This window comes from Camellia sinensis, chromosome 14, assembly GCF_055761805.1.
Source record: "Camellia sinensis isolate YWXY chromosome 14, ASM5576180v1, whole genome shotgun sequence".
Classification (NCBI taxonomy): Eukaryota; Viridiplantae; Streptophyta; class Magnoliopsida; order Ericales; family Theaceae; genus Camellia; species Camellia sinensis.
Genome location: NC_138974.1, coordinates 60960865 through 60979195, shown reverse-complemented (window position 1 = coordinate 60979195; position 18331 = coordinate 60960865). Strand labels below are relative to the sequence as shown.

The window sequence follows — 18331 nt, the reverse complement described above, 5'->3', positions numbered from 1 at the left end:
GAGAATTTTCATGGATTTTTGCTACTTATGTTCTTTCATAAAAGCCACTTTTGTTGGTTTGTTGTCCACATAATTTATATTGAGAACTGAAATGTAGTTTGGGAATCATAGGGTGCATTTTGTATAATTGGAACCTTTTCTTTTTCCTGGTCATGAACATATAATCGTCAAAATAATAAGACAGCCCCACTTAATCAAGATATTGCATCATGTTGCTGTATTCAGTGAATGTCCTTTCTCATCATCTGTTTGGATGAAGTAGATTCTTTTGCGAATATAGTGTTTCCCTCACAATAAAATGGAATAATTATAAACAAGTGCAACATTCTCAAATCAATAAGTAGAAAATCTAGACGTATTCTAAATTCTGACAATTGGAAATGATATAAAGTATTGACAATAGGAAATGATGTAAGGTATTTTTGATTTTTAAAGCTACTTGCTCCCATTGTTTTTTGCTCTTCATTGTCATTTATGTTTAATTATATATAATTATATATTTGTTTACAATATGGAAAAAAAATTGGTTTGTACAATTTGTGTTTGTTCCTGAAACTGATGCTATAACTGTGATGCAAATTGACAAAATTATTTGCTCATATATGCATCATCAAAGCTCTATACTATTATTGTTAAATCACAATTTGATGAGCTCCCTATTCTCAATTCATGGTTTACGTGACATGCATGTATATGTTTGTATATATATATTTGCATGTATATGGTGGAGGGAGGTAATTTTCAATTTTTTAGGTTTGCCAATGTTGGGGTCTTGGTGTTTGTTTGTACGGAAGAACTTTGTACACCATGTGTTTGACGATATGTCCATAAGAAAACTATTAACTTGCTTGTTTTCATTTTTCAGAAAATACTTTTCAGAAAATTCTACTTTCTTATTTTTTGTGTTTTTTTTTAATTATTTTTACTGAATTTTTTTAATATTTTAAGCAATTTTTTTACTTTTTAGACACACCTAACATAAATACACTTAAAAAGTAAAAAAATTGTAAAAAAAAATGTTTTAAAAATTTACTAAATACCAAAAATATAAAAAAAAAAATACAAGAATTCAGTACATTTTTTGTATTTTTATGTATTTATTAATTTTTTTAAATATTTTTTCACAATTTTTTTGCTTTTTAGATACATCTAACTAAGGTGCATCGAAAAAAGTAAAAAAAAATGTTTAAAATTTAAAAAATATTCACTAAAAACAAAAGAATACGAAAATCAAGAAACTCAGTTTTTAAAAAAATTAATTCAGAAAACTCAAACCAAACACACTGATTATGTTTTAAGAATAATCAGTTCATCATTTCCATTTTGATTCATGATTTAATCATATTCATATTATTTCATTTTGCTTGCATAGTCACGGATTCTATTTTTGTGAAGCTATTTCATTCCTTCTGAAGCTAACAAACAAAAAATTTAGACATTTTTTTTGAAATCAGCAAATATAAAATTTTGACATATTTTTCAGGTTTAATTTGAAATGGAATAATGGAATTCACTACTTTTAAGGCAAACTTGTTTTAATAATTACTTCATTTTTTATTATATGATTATTCAATCTATATTTTTTTTGGTCCCCTTTTTCTTGCTTCTAGGACTCTTTGGAATTTGCTTAGGGTTTAGGGTTTTGCTTGTAGTTTCGATTCATAAAATAAAATTTATAGAATTTAATAATAATTGGTCATGTTTTTGCCTCGATCTATTATTTTTAGCTAATGATAAGGCGATAGGACTTTATTCCTAACCAATAATAACGCGGCCCTAGCGCGTGGGGTTCAACTAGTAAAAATAAAAAAGAGAAATTCACAAAAGTCAAAAAAAATAAAAAATATTTTTAGGACTGGTCAAACATGATAAATCATATTAAAATTTTATTTTCTTTCTAACTTGTAACCTATAAATTAAAATGATTTTTTACTTAAGTACTGACTTTACAAGATCCATTGCGTAATTATTAAAAAAAAAATTATACGGAGGATCTCCTTTACAAAAATTATCTTCATTAATTATTCTGATTACACTACCTTTCCAATTTTGGAATCGCAATATGTCCTAAACTTTGTTTTGGAACCCCATAGAACTCCTCCAGGGAAGGGTGATTATCCAGTAGTCTGGAACATCATCATGTAGTGGTTGAAGTTAATATAATTGAAGAAAAAAATAGAAAATTAATTAATTATATTGATAAATAATAATTAAATTGATAAATAATAATTAGTAAGAGAATATGAACAAAAAAAAAAAAAAAAAAAAAAAAAGAATATGAACGCATGATATTACGAAATTATTGTATAATTTTCCGCACCGAATAAGCTTCTTCAACTCTTGACCTGCTCGAAAATAGTCCCCAAAACAACTACGCAACTTTTTTGACATCTCTCTCGTTACCGATGCTTCCCTTTCTATTTCTTATTCCCTTTCTCTCTGTAAAGACCTAGACCTTGTATGGCGACAACCCATTTCAACTTACTGCGAACAACACCACCACCCTTACACCAAAACCCTAATTACTTCTCAATCTCAAACCCTAATTTCAACAACTCTCAATGGCCACCGATGCCACTCCAAAATTCCAAAAACCCGATCTTTTGCCTCCCGATTTCCACCCGGAGATCACCGTCTCGCCGGCCCACGACGGTCTCCACTTCTGGCAGTTCATGATAGCCGGTTCGATCGCCGGTTCGGTCGAGCACATGGCCATGTTCCCGGTCGACACCGTGAAGACCCGTATGCAGGTCCTCGGGTCCTGCCCGATCAAGTCCGTGGGGCTCCGCCAAGCCCTCGGGTCCATCCTCAAAACCGAAGGCCCTGCCGGGCTCTACCGCGGCATCGGCGCCATGGGGCTCGGCGCCGGACCGGCTCACGCCGTTTACTTCTCCGTGTACGAGTTCTGCAAGAAGTCGTTTTCTGGAGGAAACCCTAATAACTCGGCGGCGCACGCGGCGGCGGGGGTGTTTGCGACGGTGGCGAGCGATGCGGTGTTGACGCCGATGGATATGGTGAAGCAGAGGCTGCAATTGAGTAGTAGTCCGTATAAGGGGGTGATGGATTGCGTGAGGAGGGTTGCGATGGAAGAGGGGATTGGGGCTTTTTATGCGTCGTATAGGACCACTGTGTTGATGAATGCGCCGTTTACGGCGGTGCATTTTGCGACGTATGAGGCGGTAAAGAGGGGTTTGATGGAGGTTTCGCCGGAGAGCGTGAATGATGAACGGTGGGTGGTTCATGCTACCGCCGGTGCGGCTGCTGGGGCGTTGGCGGCTGCTGTGACGACGCCGCTTGATGTGGTGAAGACTCAGCTACAGTGTCAGGTAAAGCAGTCGCACATACGCATGTATATGTCTTTCAATTTGTAAATTGTGCGTATTGCTCTATGTGATGAACAAATATAGTTGATGTGTGTTGGTATACAAAAACAAGTATTGAAGGGGCAATTGCAAAAAAAATGTGGAAATAACTTGTAATAATTAGTTTCCTTTTCATGGATCCATGTGCAACTTCATGAAAGTTGCATTGATTGAGTTGTTTTCCCTGATTTATGATTCTCCCAAAAACAAACCCCCCAACAAAAAGCAATACACCTATACTAAGACAGAACTTACAGCAAAAGAAGAGGGGATACCAGACAAACAATCACCACTAACTTCAACAAAATAAAGCCACCTAAAATACATTACTCAAAGGGCGTGCAGACACACTTACCCTCAATTGTGTGGATTGTTTCTCATTCAATTGCTCATTATCTTTCTTTATATTGCTGAAAACTTTGAGATTCCTTTATCTCGAAATATGGTATACTGACACCGTCACGTGCCATGGAGAACTTATACACTGCATTTTTGAAAGTACAGTACTTGCATCTTTGTATGGCTTATTGCATCTCTTCCTTTTTGTCAGAATGTCTTTCCATACTGCATTAGAGAAAGAGCAAGAGAAAAACGAAAACTGATGAAACTCTCTTCATGTTGGTTACAACGAGGTTAAACAGGGTTCGCCTTTGTTCCCTAATCCCTTAATCTGTCTTTTGTAGCTAGTCTTTTATGACGTAGTAGGCACATAATCAATGCACATTTGGGAATAGCCTGCTTGAACCAGACAAGGTTGTAACAATTTATTGGCTGGTTTCCTTCTAATAGCCTCTCAAACAGATCTAGATGAATTTATTCCACTTGAAGAGTAGGACCAGACTACTTTATTAGACCTTGATGTAACTGGTGAGTCTGCAGGCAAAGGCATGACCTGAAGGCTGTCATGTTTTGTAATGTAACTATGAACCCGTTTCACTCAAATAGAATTAATCTTCCTACTTAGATCCAATTAGTATCTGATCATCATGGTTTTATTCCATTCCTTTTGAGCCCTCATTCCCAGTCCTCCTCCATTTATAGGTGAGCAGGCAGTATCCCCCTGTACCTTTGCTCCTATATGCTTTAATTTGGCCCCAGTCCTGAGGAATGTTATTAAAATGCCCTCAATGTCTTTGATTATCTTCAGTGGGGTCATTTAACAAGTATTATCAATAGTGTTATGTCGCTATAGGTTCTACACAATCTATATCAAAATCAAATTTTACACTATAATTTTATATATTTTCAATTACATCGACAATAGTAATTCAAACTTGTTAAATTACATATAAATCAAAAGTTGAGAGATTAATGCTTCAACAAAATCAAGCAAAGATTTGCATTTACACAATTATTCACAAGTTTTTATTGTTTGAAATCGCTATATATATGACAACCTTATTACTTATATTATATTATCTAATATTTTTTTTCCCCAATATATGTGGCTAAATAATCATTGATTCATTGATCACTCTGACTAATTTAAAAAATATCACTTATTGGATTCTTTATAAAATGCATCAAGAAAAAAAAAAAAAAAGGAGATCTTTTCACAAATATAGTTGTAGTTGGTAGAATTGATGACTATGACAATTGTAGTTGTTATTTTCACTACAATTCTTTAAAAACATTTCTCCAAAAATTTGTATTTTAATGTGCTTTAAGAGTAATATATGTACACTAGAAGCAAATTTGTATTTATAATAAAGTGAAGTAGAAATAGCAATTCTTTTTTGTTTCTTTAATTTCACTGTGTTCAATTTGTAAAATACCAAACATTTTGGGTAAAGTTTACATTTATTTTAAGAAAATTTCCATGTTGAGTGGTGTCACTTGATATCACTCATTATACTCTTAACTCCACCAGTGAGAATCAGTATATTTGAATGCTAGATAACACTGGTTGTATTAATTGCAATCTGCCTCCATGGGACAACAATCTATTTGTCCAACTCTTAACTCTTTTCATCAATATTTTTTTTGGGTACATTGGAGGGGAAGGTGCAGTTGAACCTGTGACCTCCTAGTTAGGTACGCGCATGCACTGCTACTAGGCTAACCCTGGTAGTTCATCAGTTTATCCTTAAACTACTTGCAATTGTAAAGTTTTAATTTAGTAGTTATATGGGGGACCCCCAAGTACTTTACTGCTAGGAATCCTTCTGGAATCTCTAATGTTTGCATCATTGAAACTTTAACCTCTCCAGAAGCTCCAACAAAATATATAACAGTAATTTTCTTCAGATTTGGTTGTAACCCTGCCTAACAATGAATCTCTTTCAAGATTTTCCTTACTACTGTGAATCAATCAGCATCTACATCGCATAAAATGAACAGATCATCTGCAAAACACAAGCGAGAGAGTTTGAGATCCCTGCATTTAGGATGATATAACCTATATATAGGAATTCCCTTGACTGATATATCACTGTAAACGAGCTCGAACTGGTAAGAACAGATAGGGGATAGTGAGGGGGGAGCTGTTTTTGGAGAACAGAAGAAGAGTCTCACCCTTGCAGGGGTTGAGGTTGAGCTAAATCACAGAAATATGACTTGAAATTCTTGTAAATTCTACGGTCAACTTCAATGCAGAAAAACTACATAAATATCATAGGTAGCTATATACTTGCTGATTTTGATAGAATTAGAACTTCAATATACGAAACTAAGAAACATTGATGACCAAGGACAATCTAGATCTAATAAAATCACAACATATGTGACACAATATTATAACTTGACCTAAAAGATGACCCATGGAACCATAATACAGCTCATGTCGTTAAAATGATCGGACTTTCTTTGACCTCTTAAAGTATACGAAGTATATATGAATCTAAGTTAGTGTAGTAAACCAGCTAATTTGGGGCACTCCAGTTGGTACCACTCATATTGAGGATCTGTAAGCCGACTGACGTACCTGGTGTGCTACCCTTCCTCTGCCAAAAAAGAAGAACGTTGAATAAAATATAAATGAATCTAAATTAGTGTAGTAACATAAAACGAACACAAAATAGGACTCAAACACAACCTTAAACTTGATTAGACAAGGTCAAAAGCTTGGTCCTTCTGAGATTCCCATGGATGACAATTCAACTTTGTTACAGAACTAACTGAACTTGTTACAACTTTGTTACAGAACCACCCTTCCTCTGACAATTCAACTTTGTTACACAACAATTGGACTTGTTTCTGTAAATATAATTGTCCAATACTGGAAAATGCACGAGGGATTTTAACTGAGACGTTATGAAGGACCAATGTGGGTGTTGTATTTATACGAATGGATGTTTGAGGAAACAATTAAACTTTTACTCCTTGGGTGGACAATTTTTCTCGTTAATATTATGTGATACACGTAATGTGGTTAACGATCTGTCTCTGTGCGCGCGTGCCCTCCTTGTCTTTGATTAAATTGATCTTCTGTGATGTGTTGGTTGATTTTATAGCCTTCATGATAGTGAACTGTTATTAGATTTTTTGTTAACTACTAGCAGCAATTAATTTAGAAATATATTAATCAATGCTGGTATATTACTATAGCATTTTTCAAGTTATGAATTTATTTGTTGGGCCATGCAGGGCGTATGCGGATGTGACAGATTTATAAGTGGTTCAATTAGGGATGTTTTTCGAACTATAATAAAAAAAGATGGATACCGTGGGCTCATGAGGGGGTGGATGCCAAGGATGCTCTTCCACGCACCTGCGGCTGCAATCTGCTGGTCTACATATGAGGCTGCAAAATCCTTCTTCCAAGAACTAAATGAGAACAATAGTAGTGCCACTTGAATGACCATGAAGAATAAGTATCTTCATTTTTCTGCTAGTGTATTATTGAATATCTCTATTACAGACTAGAACGTTTTTTCGGCGATGATTTAGCGAGATGAACGAGCATCTTTCAGGGATGATTTAGCGAGATGAATGAGCATCTTTCAGGAACGACGGCAGTTTGGGCAACTGGTGTTAGCAGATGAGCTCATAGGACAGATTAGAATTTATTATTTATGTTGTATAAATTGTTGTCGTTTTAAGAATTTAATTGATAGAAAGTTTGAGATGTTTTTGTACTCTTCTTTTTTTCTCTCTATATTATGTTCCACAGAAATGCCGGAACCCACTTTTCTCTCTGGATTATGTTCCAAGAAGTAGTCAAATTGATTACATCAAAAACCAGTTCATTTATTTTATGGATGTTCAAGGAGCAAGTGCAGTGGAGAACTTTTGTTTTTTTTTTTTTTTTTTTGTCTATTCCTACGGATTATTTTTTTTAATTTTAATTTTTTTTCCTTTACATTTAGCGTTTGAGAACCCAACAATTGATCCTCGTTATTCTTTTGATGGGGCTTTTCTCGAGCGATCCTCTCAATTTGAAGTCCACCCTCATCACTAGTTTTTTAGTGGCAGTATTTTGATGCAATAACCAACTGGGCTTGTTAGTTAGTTAGAACTTCTACACTTCATTAGGAAGTTGAGAATTCGAATCATTAGATATTATTACAGGCAAAACTCAGTGCTATAGCACAAAAAAACAAAAATAAAAAAAAGGTTCAAAATCAAAACAACACAAAACAATACAATGATACCATCTAATTGAAGGATCCGTCAGAAAGAAATTTGAACCGTGTTGCATTCATTTTTGACCCCTAAAATGAAATTTCAGACCATTGTATCTTTGTGGAAGAAAGCTCACAACATTCTTACCCACAATTTAAAAATGTACACTGGACCGCTATGATAATTACATCACATTACTGGTTTCCACCCAACTTCAAAAGGTCACCCCAGTTTACAACAAGAAGTAATCAAGAAAGAACAAAACAATATCTCCCAACTGCCTATGAAGTATCCTTCAACAATGGTATTACATAGGTTGTCATCTGACAGATTAAATGTCTCGCTCGTTTACTACCTGACCAACAATCACAGTGATATCATCAAGCTTACCACCTGCACAAGAAGAGACTCTTTAGCCCAATGGATCTAAGAGAAAAGGGCATCACTAAAAGTTTTTAATAAACCTTGCCTGTCAACTTCATCCCAATAAATTTCTTCCACCAGGGAACATCATAACCCTACACATGAAGACAATAACCACATTATTGCACAGCCCAAATACCTAGAAATGGATGACAAGTAGGTGAACCTCTGCACTGATTTTACCTTGGTTCTGGCCTCTGAGGAATAAGGAGAATCAAAGCTGGAGTTCGTTGAATGATTGTGAGCCAAATTAGCTAATGCCTTTGCTAGCATGAGAATCAAGTGGCAGTTAGAAAATGAGACACCTGAGTCAACAAATTTCTATTGGAGACAAATTGAATCAGGCAATATTTACCAGCCTCAGCAACATCACTGTATTGGGCCATCGTAGAAATGATTTCATGGTTGAAAACGTTGTCAAAAAGGCCATCAGAGCCCATCACAATGGTGTCTCCCTCCATTAACCGCACGCTGGTAACCTGCGTTTGAATAAACATATCTGATTGTAAGGAGATTTAAGCATCTCCAGTATATTTCAAAATTTCCAAATGATTTTCTTTCCTAATGAAACATACTCCGACATCAGACACTATTGCCCAACTAAAAGATTACAGACTAATTGTCTCTCTGCTAGCCAACATCATATACCATACTCACTAACTACACAGTATATAAATGAAAAAGCCAAACAAGTCAGTATTGCAAACATCTTAGTTTGTTGGTGCACTTCTATTAGGAAACTGATAAGCTGAAATATCATTGTGCCGCAAATCTTTTAAGCTCTTCTAAATTGCTGTGATTCAAAAGCTTAAAATATGAGTGCAGAGGCTAATCTGCTATCAGTAGAAACAGGCAAACAACACAACACACACCACCCACAGATACAAATGTACATATATAAATCCACCAGAAGTTTTGGCCAGAAAAAATCGATTTTTTGCCCATAAAAAATTGAATTGTCACGGATAAAACATGCCCACAAAATCAACCAAATGTAGAGGCAATAAAGAAAGGCACACATGTGAGAACCAATGTAAAAGAGCTCGATTGGTCCCATATAAGGTCCTTGTGAGTGACAATTCAGATTCACTCAAAACGTCAATACAAGAGCAAGAAGTCTTAGGTGTGCTTTGTACTTGAGATGATGAAATAATATAGATAATTTCAATCCTTGTATAAAAGGATACTAGATGTTTGAATCATCATACCGTGGCATCTAGGTACGTTTGACCAACCACCTCTGAGCTCAACTGGTACGGGCAATCAAAATAATGTTCTTGTGGAGACGTGGAAAAGATTATTTGACCTAATATCTCGATAAGTAATCAAGTAACGTCACTACATAATTACTGAGAAAAATAAACAGATAAATAAGGGACAATCAAGAAAAGCTCAAAGGTGGACAAATGGAAGATTTTGGTATTACCTTTACGAATAACCCGCAGTCCACAATCTCCAACATTGGCAATCTTCAGAGAACCATTCCTCTCTAGCATGGCAACAATTCTTCAAGGCCAGTGAAAACCCAAGTTAAATAAGTTTGCGGGATTCCAAAGTACGGCTTCTCCATTTGTGTGTGCACGTGTTGGCAACAATTTGGAGGGCATATTAAAGGAAAGCATAAACCTACACAGTAGCTGAACCTATGGAAGATGTCGCAGCATGTGCTTTCTTCAAAAGAATTTGAGGATCATAGTTAACCTGCCAAATTTTGTGACAAGACCAATGTGTATCAGCAAACAAAATATGCATAAGGTTAACTGTAAAGCAAAAGATAATCTTCCTCAAACAATTGAAGAGGCTGATGATGTCCAACTATACACACTGCTCGAGTCCAACATTGCAATGATGGAAGCATATCGTTCCCATATTCTGAGATAGTAATACCTCTTCATCCCCAACTAAATCTGAAGCTTTAGCCATTAGTTCCCGAGAGAACAATGAAGGGTCCACATTCTGCTCCGCCCACCTGTCAAGCATCATTTAATTCTCAGAGTATGGGCTTATGGGGTATTCTAGAGCCATGAATAACTTGCAATAACCATCCATGAAGTAGTCAATTATACTGTCAACTATCAAGCATAATGACAACAATTTACTGACCACTTGACAAGATGTCACATCTCATTCGTGAATTCTTGAATCATTTGCACAAAGGTGGATGATTTTTGGTAATACAGAAACTTCTAACCTTTGTCCTCAAAATTTTGAAAATACTACTTGTACTTTTAACTTTGAATTTCTAATAAACAAGATAAGAGGACATTTTAAAGTAAAACTTTGTACCCAGAGACACCATCGGCAACAGCAATAATTCCCCCATTATAGCTGCTCACGAAGAATGCATCCTCCCCACCTTTTTCAACCTTAAGAAAGACAAACAAAATGGCTTAAGAATGTGACCGATATGTAACAATTCCATATCAATAGTTCCCAATTCACTCTAAGTAATAAATTCTATTCAACGCAAACCAATGGCATAATGTGGCTTATGAAACTCACATGAAAGTAAATATATGAGAAGGAAAATTAGCTCTGCAAAGGCGGGTGAACAAAATCGAACTCACTACCTTGTTAGGGTGTGGAATGAGGTGAGTTCCAATACAAAATGATACCTCTGACCTACGACCACAACAAATAGATCAACTTCCACATTAATCACGCCAACAATCACCACATAATATGAATGTCTTAACCATTGCAGAGGCAAGATAGGGTGATAATAAAGCATCTGCTAAAGCCAGTTATGAAAATGACCGAAAATTGCCAGTTTGGTTGTGTTTATGCTTTCATTTTCTGGATTGTATTTGGTTCGAATTATTTGTAGACCTTTCTCCCCCCCCCCCCTCCTTACAAATAACTCATTTTCTAAGAAATACCAAATACTACTAGTTCGTTTTCAAATTAAAAATAAAAACGTATAAGAATTCATGTGTGTTGTCAGAATTTTTACGGTTTTTCTTTTATTGTGTTTGGTTAGGGGATTTGGGAGGAATTTGGAAAGGGAAAGGAAAAAAGTGTGAAATATAGACATGTTTTATTCGCATTTCACCTAGCTTTTCCATTTCCCTTTCCAAATCTCTCCCCAAATCACCCAACCAAACACAGCATTAGAAAACGAAAATGGAAAGCAAAAATGAAGAAAATGAAAACACAACCAAACGCAAGTAAGTGATACAAATTTTACAACACCGAAGAAGTTTCCAATTTGAAATGTGTGTGAAAGTTGTTTCGTGTATAATTGGGATGCTTCAAAGAAATTATTGGAGAAGATTGGCTTTTTTTTGTTACCGAGGAAGATTCAATTCCGACGGAGCACAACGGGAAATCAAATTCCTTTTCTTCGAGATTGAACTGTTCGGAGCCCCCAACGAATTCAACAATTTGTGAGACTCTGAAATGGAAGTAGACCTGAATATGGGAATGGCCATTTCCCGCTTCAGACTCTCTCTCTCTCTCTCTCACTCTGTGTTGTTTTTTGACAAATCAAACACGAACAGACAAACAGTTTATTGGATGTGGGTTTGGTGATTTGGTGTTCACAATTCATGCCACGATTGAACTACCAAATTCAACAGTACAATAAATTATAAAAATTACCTCCTCGATTCAACAAGCACCAGTGGTCTAGTGGTAGAATAGTACCCTGCCACGGTACAGACCCGGGTTCGATTCCCGGCTGGTGCATTTTGTTTTTCTCTGAATCAATTTTTATTTTCTTTCCTGGTAACCAATCAGCTTCTTTCCAATTTTATCCCAGGGACCCTATATTTGGGAACTAGAATATTCTCGTCGAACATTGCAATTTTTATTTTCTTTCTTTACTTTCCTGGTAACCAATCAGCTTCTTTCCAATTTTATCCCAAGGACCCTTTATTTGGGAACTAGAATATTCTCGTGGAACATTGCAACATATGCCGTATTTATTCATACAAAAAATTATTGAAAAGCTCAACACTCGGATATAATTATTTAGATAGATTCATTTCACTATATGAAAGTTGAATCTTAACTCTACATTTATTTTTTCTAGTGTGGGGGGTAGATTTCTTTCAAATATCAAACAATGAATGTTGTGTCTAACTATTAGAACGATTGCATCAAAGGTAAACTACTAGATTGATCAAAATCAGTGATAAATGAAAGTTCTTTTCTTTCCAAATCAATTTGTGGTGTGTGTGGGGATGGGGTATGTATATATATGCATATTATACATTTTATTAGGATGTGTTGTGTGTAATGTAATAATGTTTTGCAAAGAACCGCAGTGGAAGCAGTTTCGACACGAACTACGACAATTTGCCGAAATACTATCAACCAATCTCCGTTGGCGGCGACAAGGAAGATGAAGAAAATGCTTTCAATCAGTCAAATTTTGATCGCAACACAGATGACGAATTTGATTTTCATTGCATAGAAAATGGAATATGGTCTCTCGATCTAAGCAATGACAAAGAAAGAAAAACAAATGAAGAAGAAGAAGAGGAAGAGAGAGGTTTCTGATTCAGCGATACTTAGAGCATTGAGAGAGGATAAGAGGCGCCTGAACGCTTCGCTGGCACCGGAGATAGCGACGAGAGTGATGGAGGCAATGCATGGTGTCTCGTTCAGTGGATTAGCTCCTAGTTGGGCTGATCAACTCCTTGAAGATCAATGGTTCAATCAGCTCAGAAGATTGACACCACCTACCACCACAAATCATGATTGATAGAGACAAAGATGCTCGTTTTACATTTTGTTTTTGTTTTTTACTGTTACCAATCTTGTGTTACTTGGAGAAGTTGAACAATTAAATATAAATTTGCCTTATATCTCACATCTGATGCAATCACTAGTGTTATTGGAGGCAGCAATCTAAAAATGTTTCTTAATAGATGATGAAAATGGCTACACTTCAATCCAAGGACACAACCGATACAAAGTCATCATCTTAATAATCAAAATTGATGGTACAAAAACTACAAACCAAACAAATTTCCAATGATTTTTACTACTAAAAAGCTCAATTTTTCCAAGGTCCCAACGCCTTTTTGGTGAGGCTTGAACAGGAATCTCTCTGCCTGTGAGACCCAGATGATACAATACATTCGCAAGGTCATTAGAATGGTATTCATAGAGAAATATGCGGTCACTCCATCAAGCACTAATATTCTCAATTTCTGCCTTTTTGTCCACCCTCTTGACAATGCCAGCTATAACCTGTATACGATCCACAAAACAACCTCAGAGATTCAGATTAGAAATGCTCGAATCAAATTGCCCATATTCAAGTACAAAGGAAATGCATTTAACATTTTTACCTTTCCAGGTCCTAATTCATAGCTCTTTTTCACCCCTCTTGCAAGGAGCGTCTTCACTGTTGTCTCCCACTGAACGGGAGATGTTACCTGTTGTGCCAATATCTTCTTGATGGTGTCTGGATCTGCATGTGGTTGTGCATCAACATTGGATATAACTGGTATTCTTGGAGTTCTGATTTCTGTTGCTGCCAATGCAGCTTCCAATCTTGAGACAGCTGGTTCCATGAAACTAGTGTGGAAAGCCCCAGCTACAGCCAGGCGCACCTGAAAGAGAAAGAAAAACATTGTCTAAGTTTGTTTAGGATCAAAATGGTAGGAAGCGAGGGAAAAAGAATAAAATAAAACATTTTCTGACTTTTTTTAGCATGAAAGTGGTCGAAACTACAAGAAAATTAATTTTTTTGTACAACCAAATATTGACATTGTAACCAAGTTTTGCATTTCTTGCAAAAAATACAGGAAAACACAAGAAAATTAAAAATTTCCATGTAAGGGATTATCTATAATTAAAATTTCAAATTCTCTATGTTTTTGTTGCAAAATTTTCATCCTAATAAAATGCTTGTAAGAAAATATATTTTCTTTTGTTTCACTTTCACTTTCCACCCTTTTTCTTGCTAATCAAACACAGCCTAAGAAAGATGTAACAAATGTTGGAGCCATGGCATCAGATTGAAAACATAAAATTAAGGAGAAAAATACCGTCATTCGAGCTTTGAATGACTTTGCCTTTGCTTCTACTGTTTCCACTCCTTTCACGCCTCCAGAAACTGCATAATTCCCCTACCAAATAGAGTGAATTCTATGTCAAGTCAGATTAAATTAGAAAGTTCCCGACTGGATGATAGAAAATTTATTCTAAAGAATCTTACAGGACATAGAAAATTTGCAATCTGAACTTTATCAGCTTCATCAACTTCTTCATTGGCTGCGTCACACAACTGTTGGACCTTATCTGAGTCCAGTCCAATGATACTGACCATGGCACTTTTAGCAGCATCAGCAGCTTCCTGCAACAAACAATGTGACAGAAACACAATAGTTATAGAATTTTATTTTTCAAGGATATTCTGCAATTAAGATGAGTATTAGTCAATAATGGATTGTTACCTGCATGGCTTCACCCCTTAATTTGACCAGCTTGAGTCCATCCTCAAAGCTAATTAAATAATGCACAAATCGATATTAAGAATTTAAGACAAATAAAAACATGAAGAAAAAAATATTAGATGTATTTGAAATTAAAAAAAAAAAAAAAAAAATCTGGACTCCATGTGATCAGTATTTAATTGACTCAAAACGGAGAATAATGCACCATATTTATTAGTGTTGAAGATGAAGCTCCAGCTACCCAACACAAATTTGGAAATATGATCCATCTAACAACAATGTTACTAAATTGCATGGCTCACCTGAAAGCTCCAGCAAATGCAAGAGCAGTGTATTCTCCCAAGCTAAGACCACATGTGACATCAACAGAATCAATTATCTGCTGACCTCCATCACGAGCACGAAGTAACTCAACCGCAGCAAGGCTCGTGACATAGATAGCTGGCTGTAAAAATGCAGAATGAAGAATTAGTTTAAGACCGTCAACTGAAAACTCAATTATGTAACAACAGGGACATAATGTAAACAGTCTTTGGCAAAAAAACACTTCCTTGCTAGGAAAAATAGACACACATCACATCAATTTGGTGGGTTACGTCATATTTACCATGTCTTTTGGTCTTGATCAATTTGGTGGGTTACGTCAATTTGGTGTCTTTTGCTAGGAAAAATATATAGAATTTCTCAAGTACAATGCTAATTGAAAAAAATGCTGTTTTCAATTTTTTTTTATGGCAAGTGACATTTCAAAAAGTAGACTGGTTAGTGAAGCTAATTAGCACTTCAGAGAGTTATTTTAAGTGGGCTCATTAAATTTAAAGCATAATCATTTTTGTTATTGTTAATAAATCCACTCTACAATCAAATTGTGATATGTCCACAGCTACTTCAGTTTTAAGATAAACCACAATAAACAATTACTAAAAACAAGAGAAGTAAAAATATTACCCGGCAAAAAGGAATTTAAAAATAAAAATAAAATTATAGAAATAGTAAAATCACATGATACCTGGCTTAGAACAGTTGAATCTAGCTTTTCTTTTGGTCCACTTATGCACACATCCAAAAGGTCAAACCTTCAAACAAGATGGACATTAGATTACATCACTCATGTTCTGAGCTGAACCACCGAAATGAGAAAGATAATAAAAGGCATCAAAGAAAGTAGATTTTTTGTTAGACCAACCCTAGAATGTCATTTGCTTTCTTGTACAAGTTTGCTGCAGCAGGTACATTTTGGGCTTCCTGACCCATTCCAACAGCTTGTGCACCCTGCAACGTAATAAACACATAGGGTTGGGCATGATCCAGATTTGATTAGTCAAATTTCACATGATGTTATGCTGAATACACAAATCCCCAAGTTAAAGCATGATCAAGAAATGCTATTTAAACTTCTAAATTGTTAGGTAACTTTCTCCAGGATTATTCAGCTTTGTTTTTTCTTCCCCCCAAAACATATAAATATAAAATAAACACAGCAACGGTGATGACAAGTTGGCAAAGCTGGGATGATTAAGGTGCTGGCTAGAGAAAGACTCCTGGCAAGTTGTATTGGAGAGTTTTAACACTGCATACCACCATCAGGATGTTATGCAGTTGTATAGCCCATTTTTTACTTCTACACATATATAAATATATATACACACGCATATATAGAACTTACACTATACCATGATATACAACACAAACATGCTAACAATAATCATGCAACAGAGTGTGCACATAATGATGTTAATGGTGAGAGTATTGCCATAAACATTTGAAGTATAAGCATGGCGCCTTCACTTCTAAAACACATAATTACTGAATTTGGAACATTTTATGCATACATGTTACAAAATATTCACAAATATCTTTTCTGTTTTACTTCTTTCTAGTTGTACCAACAGTAAGCTTAGCTAGTAGGCAAAGCCAATAATCCATCCAGAGATTATCACTACCAAATACAAATGCAATATAAGTTGGGTAATATAATAATGAAGTGCCAGAGCCAGGTTTCTAAGTGTAATGGAGGTAATTCTGCATAGCATGTAAAATGGTTCTAACTTGTTTATTATATATAGGGTTTACACCATACATTTGAACCTCTCAACTATAACATTGTATCACTTTCAACCCATCAAAAGGGGGGCATTTATATATGAGGGGTCCAAATGTATGGTTTTTAGTTGACATGGTTAAGTGATATTGAGTGATAGTTGAGGGGTGTCATGTAATTGACCCTTGTATACAACCATTGCTAAGATTTCACAATAAGAAACCAATGCATTTTACTAATACATGTGGTAACTCATGCAGATTTACTTCAATAAAGAAAAGCAAAACGAAAATTTTGATTTTTGATCATTTTCAGAAATGGTACAAAATGTTGTAGCAGGAAAAATGTGAGATTATTTTCCAAGTTGATTTTCTCGTTCTCTGAAAAACATCCAAAAATCCAAAATAGAAGAACCGCATTATGGAAACTGGAAACGTAGCAGCTTAGGCAGAACCAGCTCACCCGGTACTATTATTTTCCTAATTTAGGGAAATATATTCATTGATAAGCCAATAATTCCCTCAAATGCACGCAGAAATAAACAAAATTCCAATCTTTCTTCAACAAATCTCACATTTCGCCCAGAAATTCAAATTAAAAAAATTAAAAAAAAAACAGTTAAAAATAAAAAGATCTGAACCTCACCTGACCAGGAAACAGAAACGCAAAGCTGGGCTTGTAATCCGAGAACAAAGCATCATCAACAGCCGCTCGAGATCCAACCGAGACGCTCATAAAAACCCTAGATTTATCAAAATTCCTAGGGCTAAAGCTAAAGCTCCGAATTCCATGCTTGAAACCCGAAAAACACGAACAATTCCGCAAGGAATCTGGAGAGGAGAAGGCGAGCTTCTGCACAGAAATCGAAGGAGCTACGAGCGAAGAAGTCATCGTGGAGATCGAATCAGATAGTAATCGAGAGTGATGAGTGAAGAAGTGAGAAGAAGAAGAATAGCGATTGAATCGAGTGAGAGAGGAGAGAATGGTGAAGGAGAGCATGCATTGAAATAATTGAGATGGGGTTTAAGTTAACGGAGTTTACAAAGCTGAGAAAACCAAAGAAACCGGCCAACTGCCAAAAAGGGTTTGTTTGTTGGGACAATTTGCTTTTATGACTTTTGTTTATTTTATTTAGGATTCATTACTCTTTTCATGTTTTACTTAAATTTAATTTTATATCTATATTTTAATTTCAACAATATCAAATTTATACTTCAGGTTTAATTTTAATTATGTTATGTTTAAACTCAATTTTTTAAGGGAAATTTTTTTAAGGTTCTTGTTGTTAAGATTTTATAAGATAAATATCATATAATATATTCATAATAGTTAGGATTTTTTAATATTTTTTTAGAGAAAATTTGATTCAGAAAAATTTTAAAACACAAAGAATTTTACCTAAAAAATTTAAAATTTCTCTCGATTCCGCTACGTAGCTCGAAACGTGATGGCTCGAGTGGTCTGAATTTACATTTGTACTCAACTTGTTGCTACTGTATGCACCCACACATTTCATTTCATTTCAATAACAA

The 18331-nt window shown here is 35.3% G+C and overlaps 3 protein-coding genes and 1 non-coding gene across 6 annotated transcripts; 2 read left to right on the top strand and 2 right to left on the bottom strand.

Moving 5' to 3' along the window:
* Nucleotides 1-2293: 2293 nt before the first annotated feature.
* LOC114261786 (uncharacterized) lies at nucleotides 2294-7576 on the top strand. Its single transcript, XM_028202093.2, has 2 exons — nucleotides 2294-3326; nucleotides 6948-7576. The coding sequence occupies exons 1-2, from the start codon at nucleotides 2562-2564 to the stop codon at nucleotides 7155-7157; spliced, it is 975 nt and encodes a 324-aa protein (XP_028057894.2). The 5' UTR covers nucleotides 2294-2561; the 3' UTR covers nucleotides 7158-7576.
* Nucleotides 7577-7976: 400 nt separating this feature from the next.
* PBCP (Protein phosphatase 2C family protein) lies at nucleotides 7977-11866 on the bottom strand. Of its 3 annotated transcripts, none has more exons than XR_003629108.2 (11): nucleotides 11640-11866; nucleotides 10919-10970; nucleotides 10635-10714; nucleotides 10236-10317; nucleotides 9979-10049; nucleotides 9775-9854; nucleotides 9557-9654; nucleotides 8704-8827; nucleotides 8532-8609; nucleotides 8395-8443; nucleotides 7977-8318 (listed from the first exon to the last, which is right to left on the bottom strand). XR_003629108.2 is itself a non-coding variant. In XM_028202095.2 (11 exons), exons 1-11 carry the CDS (start codon nucleotides 11777-11779, stop codon nucleotides 8257-8259), a joined length of 921 nt encoding a protein of 306 aa, XP_028057896.2. In that variant the 5' UTR covers nucleotides 11780-11855; the 3' UTR covers nucleotides 7977-8256. The 3 variants fall into 3 exon arrangements, 2 of the variants coding, with proteins under 2 accessions (XP_028057896.2, XP_028057898.1); XM_028202095.2 differs by having other exon boundaries at nucleotides 8532-8614; nucleotides 11640-11855; XM_028202097.2 differs by lacking the exon at nucleotides 10919-10970 and having other exon boundaries at nucleotides 8532-8614; nucleotides 11640-11661.
* Nucleotides 11867-11964: 98 nt separating this feature from the next.
* On the top strand, nucleotides 11965-12035 carry TRNAG-GCC (transfer RNA glycine (anticodon GCC)). Its single transcript has one exon. It is a non-coding gene; the product is annotated as a tRNA-Gly (tRNA).
* Nucleotides 12036-13188: 1153 nt separating this feature from the next.
* Nucleotides 13189-18292, bottom strand: EMB3147 (Acyl-carrier-protein S-malonyltransferase). The gene is made up of 9 exons (XM_028202090.2): nucleotides 17445-18292; nucleotides 15945-16030; nucleotides 15768-15834; nucleotides 15061-15203; nucleotides 14759-14807; nucleotides 14521-14658; nucleotides 14351-14431; nucleotides 13649-13912; nucleotides 13189-13547 (listed from the first exon to the last, which is right to left on the bottom strand). Exons 1-9 carry the CDS (start codon nucleotides 17796-17798, stop codon nucleotides 13485-13487), a joined length of 1245 nt encoding a protein of 414 aa, XP_028057891.2. The 5' UTR covers nucleotides 17799-18292; the 3' UTR covers nucleotides 13189-13484.
* Between the last annotated feature and the right edge of the window lie 39 nt (nucleotides 18293-18331).

What these genes read in the sequence shown, in the direction of transcription:
- LOC114261786 (XM_028202093.2), top strand. Translation starts at nt 2,562, where the DNA reads ATGGCCACCGATGCCACTCCAAAATTCCAAAAACCCGATCTTTTGCCT. An exon ending in AGACTCAGCTACAGTGTCAG is followed by an intron (nt 3,327 to 6,947) that starts GTAAAGCAGTCG and finishes TGGGCCATGCAG; the next exon opens with GGCGTATGCGGATGTGACAG.
- EMB3147 (XM_028202090.2), bottom strand. Translation starts at nt 17,798, where the DNA reads ATGCTCTCCTTCACCATTCTCTCCTCTCTCACTCGATTCAATCGCTAT. An exon ending in CGTTTCTGTTTCCTGGTCAG is followed by an intron (nt 16,031 to 17,444) that starts GTGAGGTTCAGA and finishes ATTACGTTGCAG; the next exon opens with GGTGCACAAGCTGTTGGAAT. An exon ending in TTGCAAATTTTCTATGTCCT is followed by an intron (nt 14,432 to 14,520) that starts GTAAGATTCTTT and finishes TCTATTTGGTAG; the next exon opens with GGGAATTATGCAGTTTCTGG.
- PBCP (XM_028202095.2), bottom strand. Translation starts at nt 11,779, where the DNA reads ATGGCCATTCCCATATTCAGGTCTACTTCCATTTCAGAGTCTCACAAA. An exon ending in AAACGTACCTAGATGCCACG is followed by an intron (nt 8,828 to 9,556) that starts GTATGATGATTC and finishes ATTCAAACGCAG; the next exon opens with GTTACCAGCGTGCGGTTAAT. An exon ending in CAGTGATGTTGCTGAGGCTG is followed by an intron (nt 8,615 to 8,703) that starts GTAAATATTGCC and finishes TTCTCATGCTAG; the next exon opens with CAAAGGCATTAGCTAATTTG.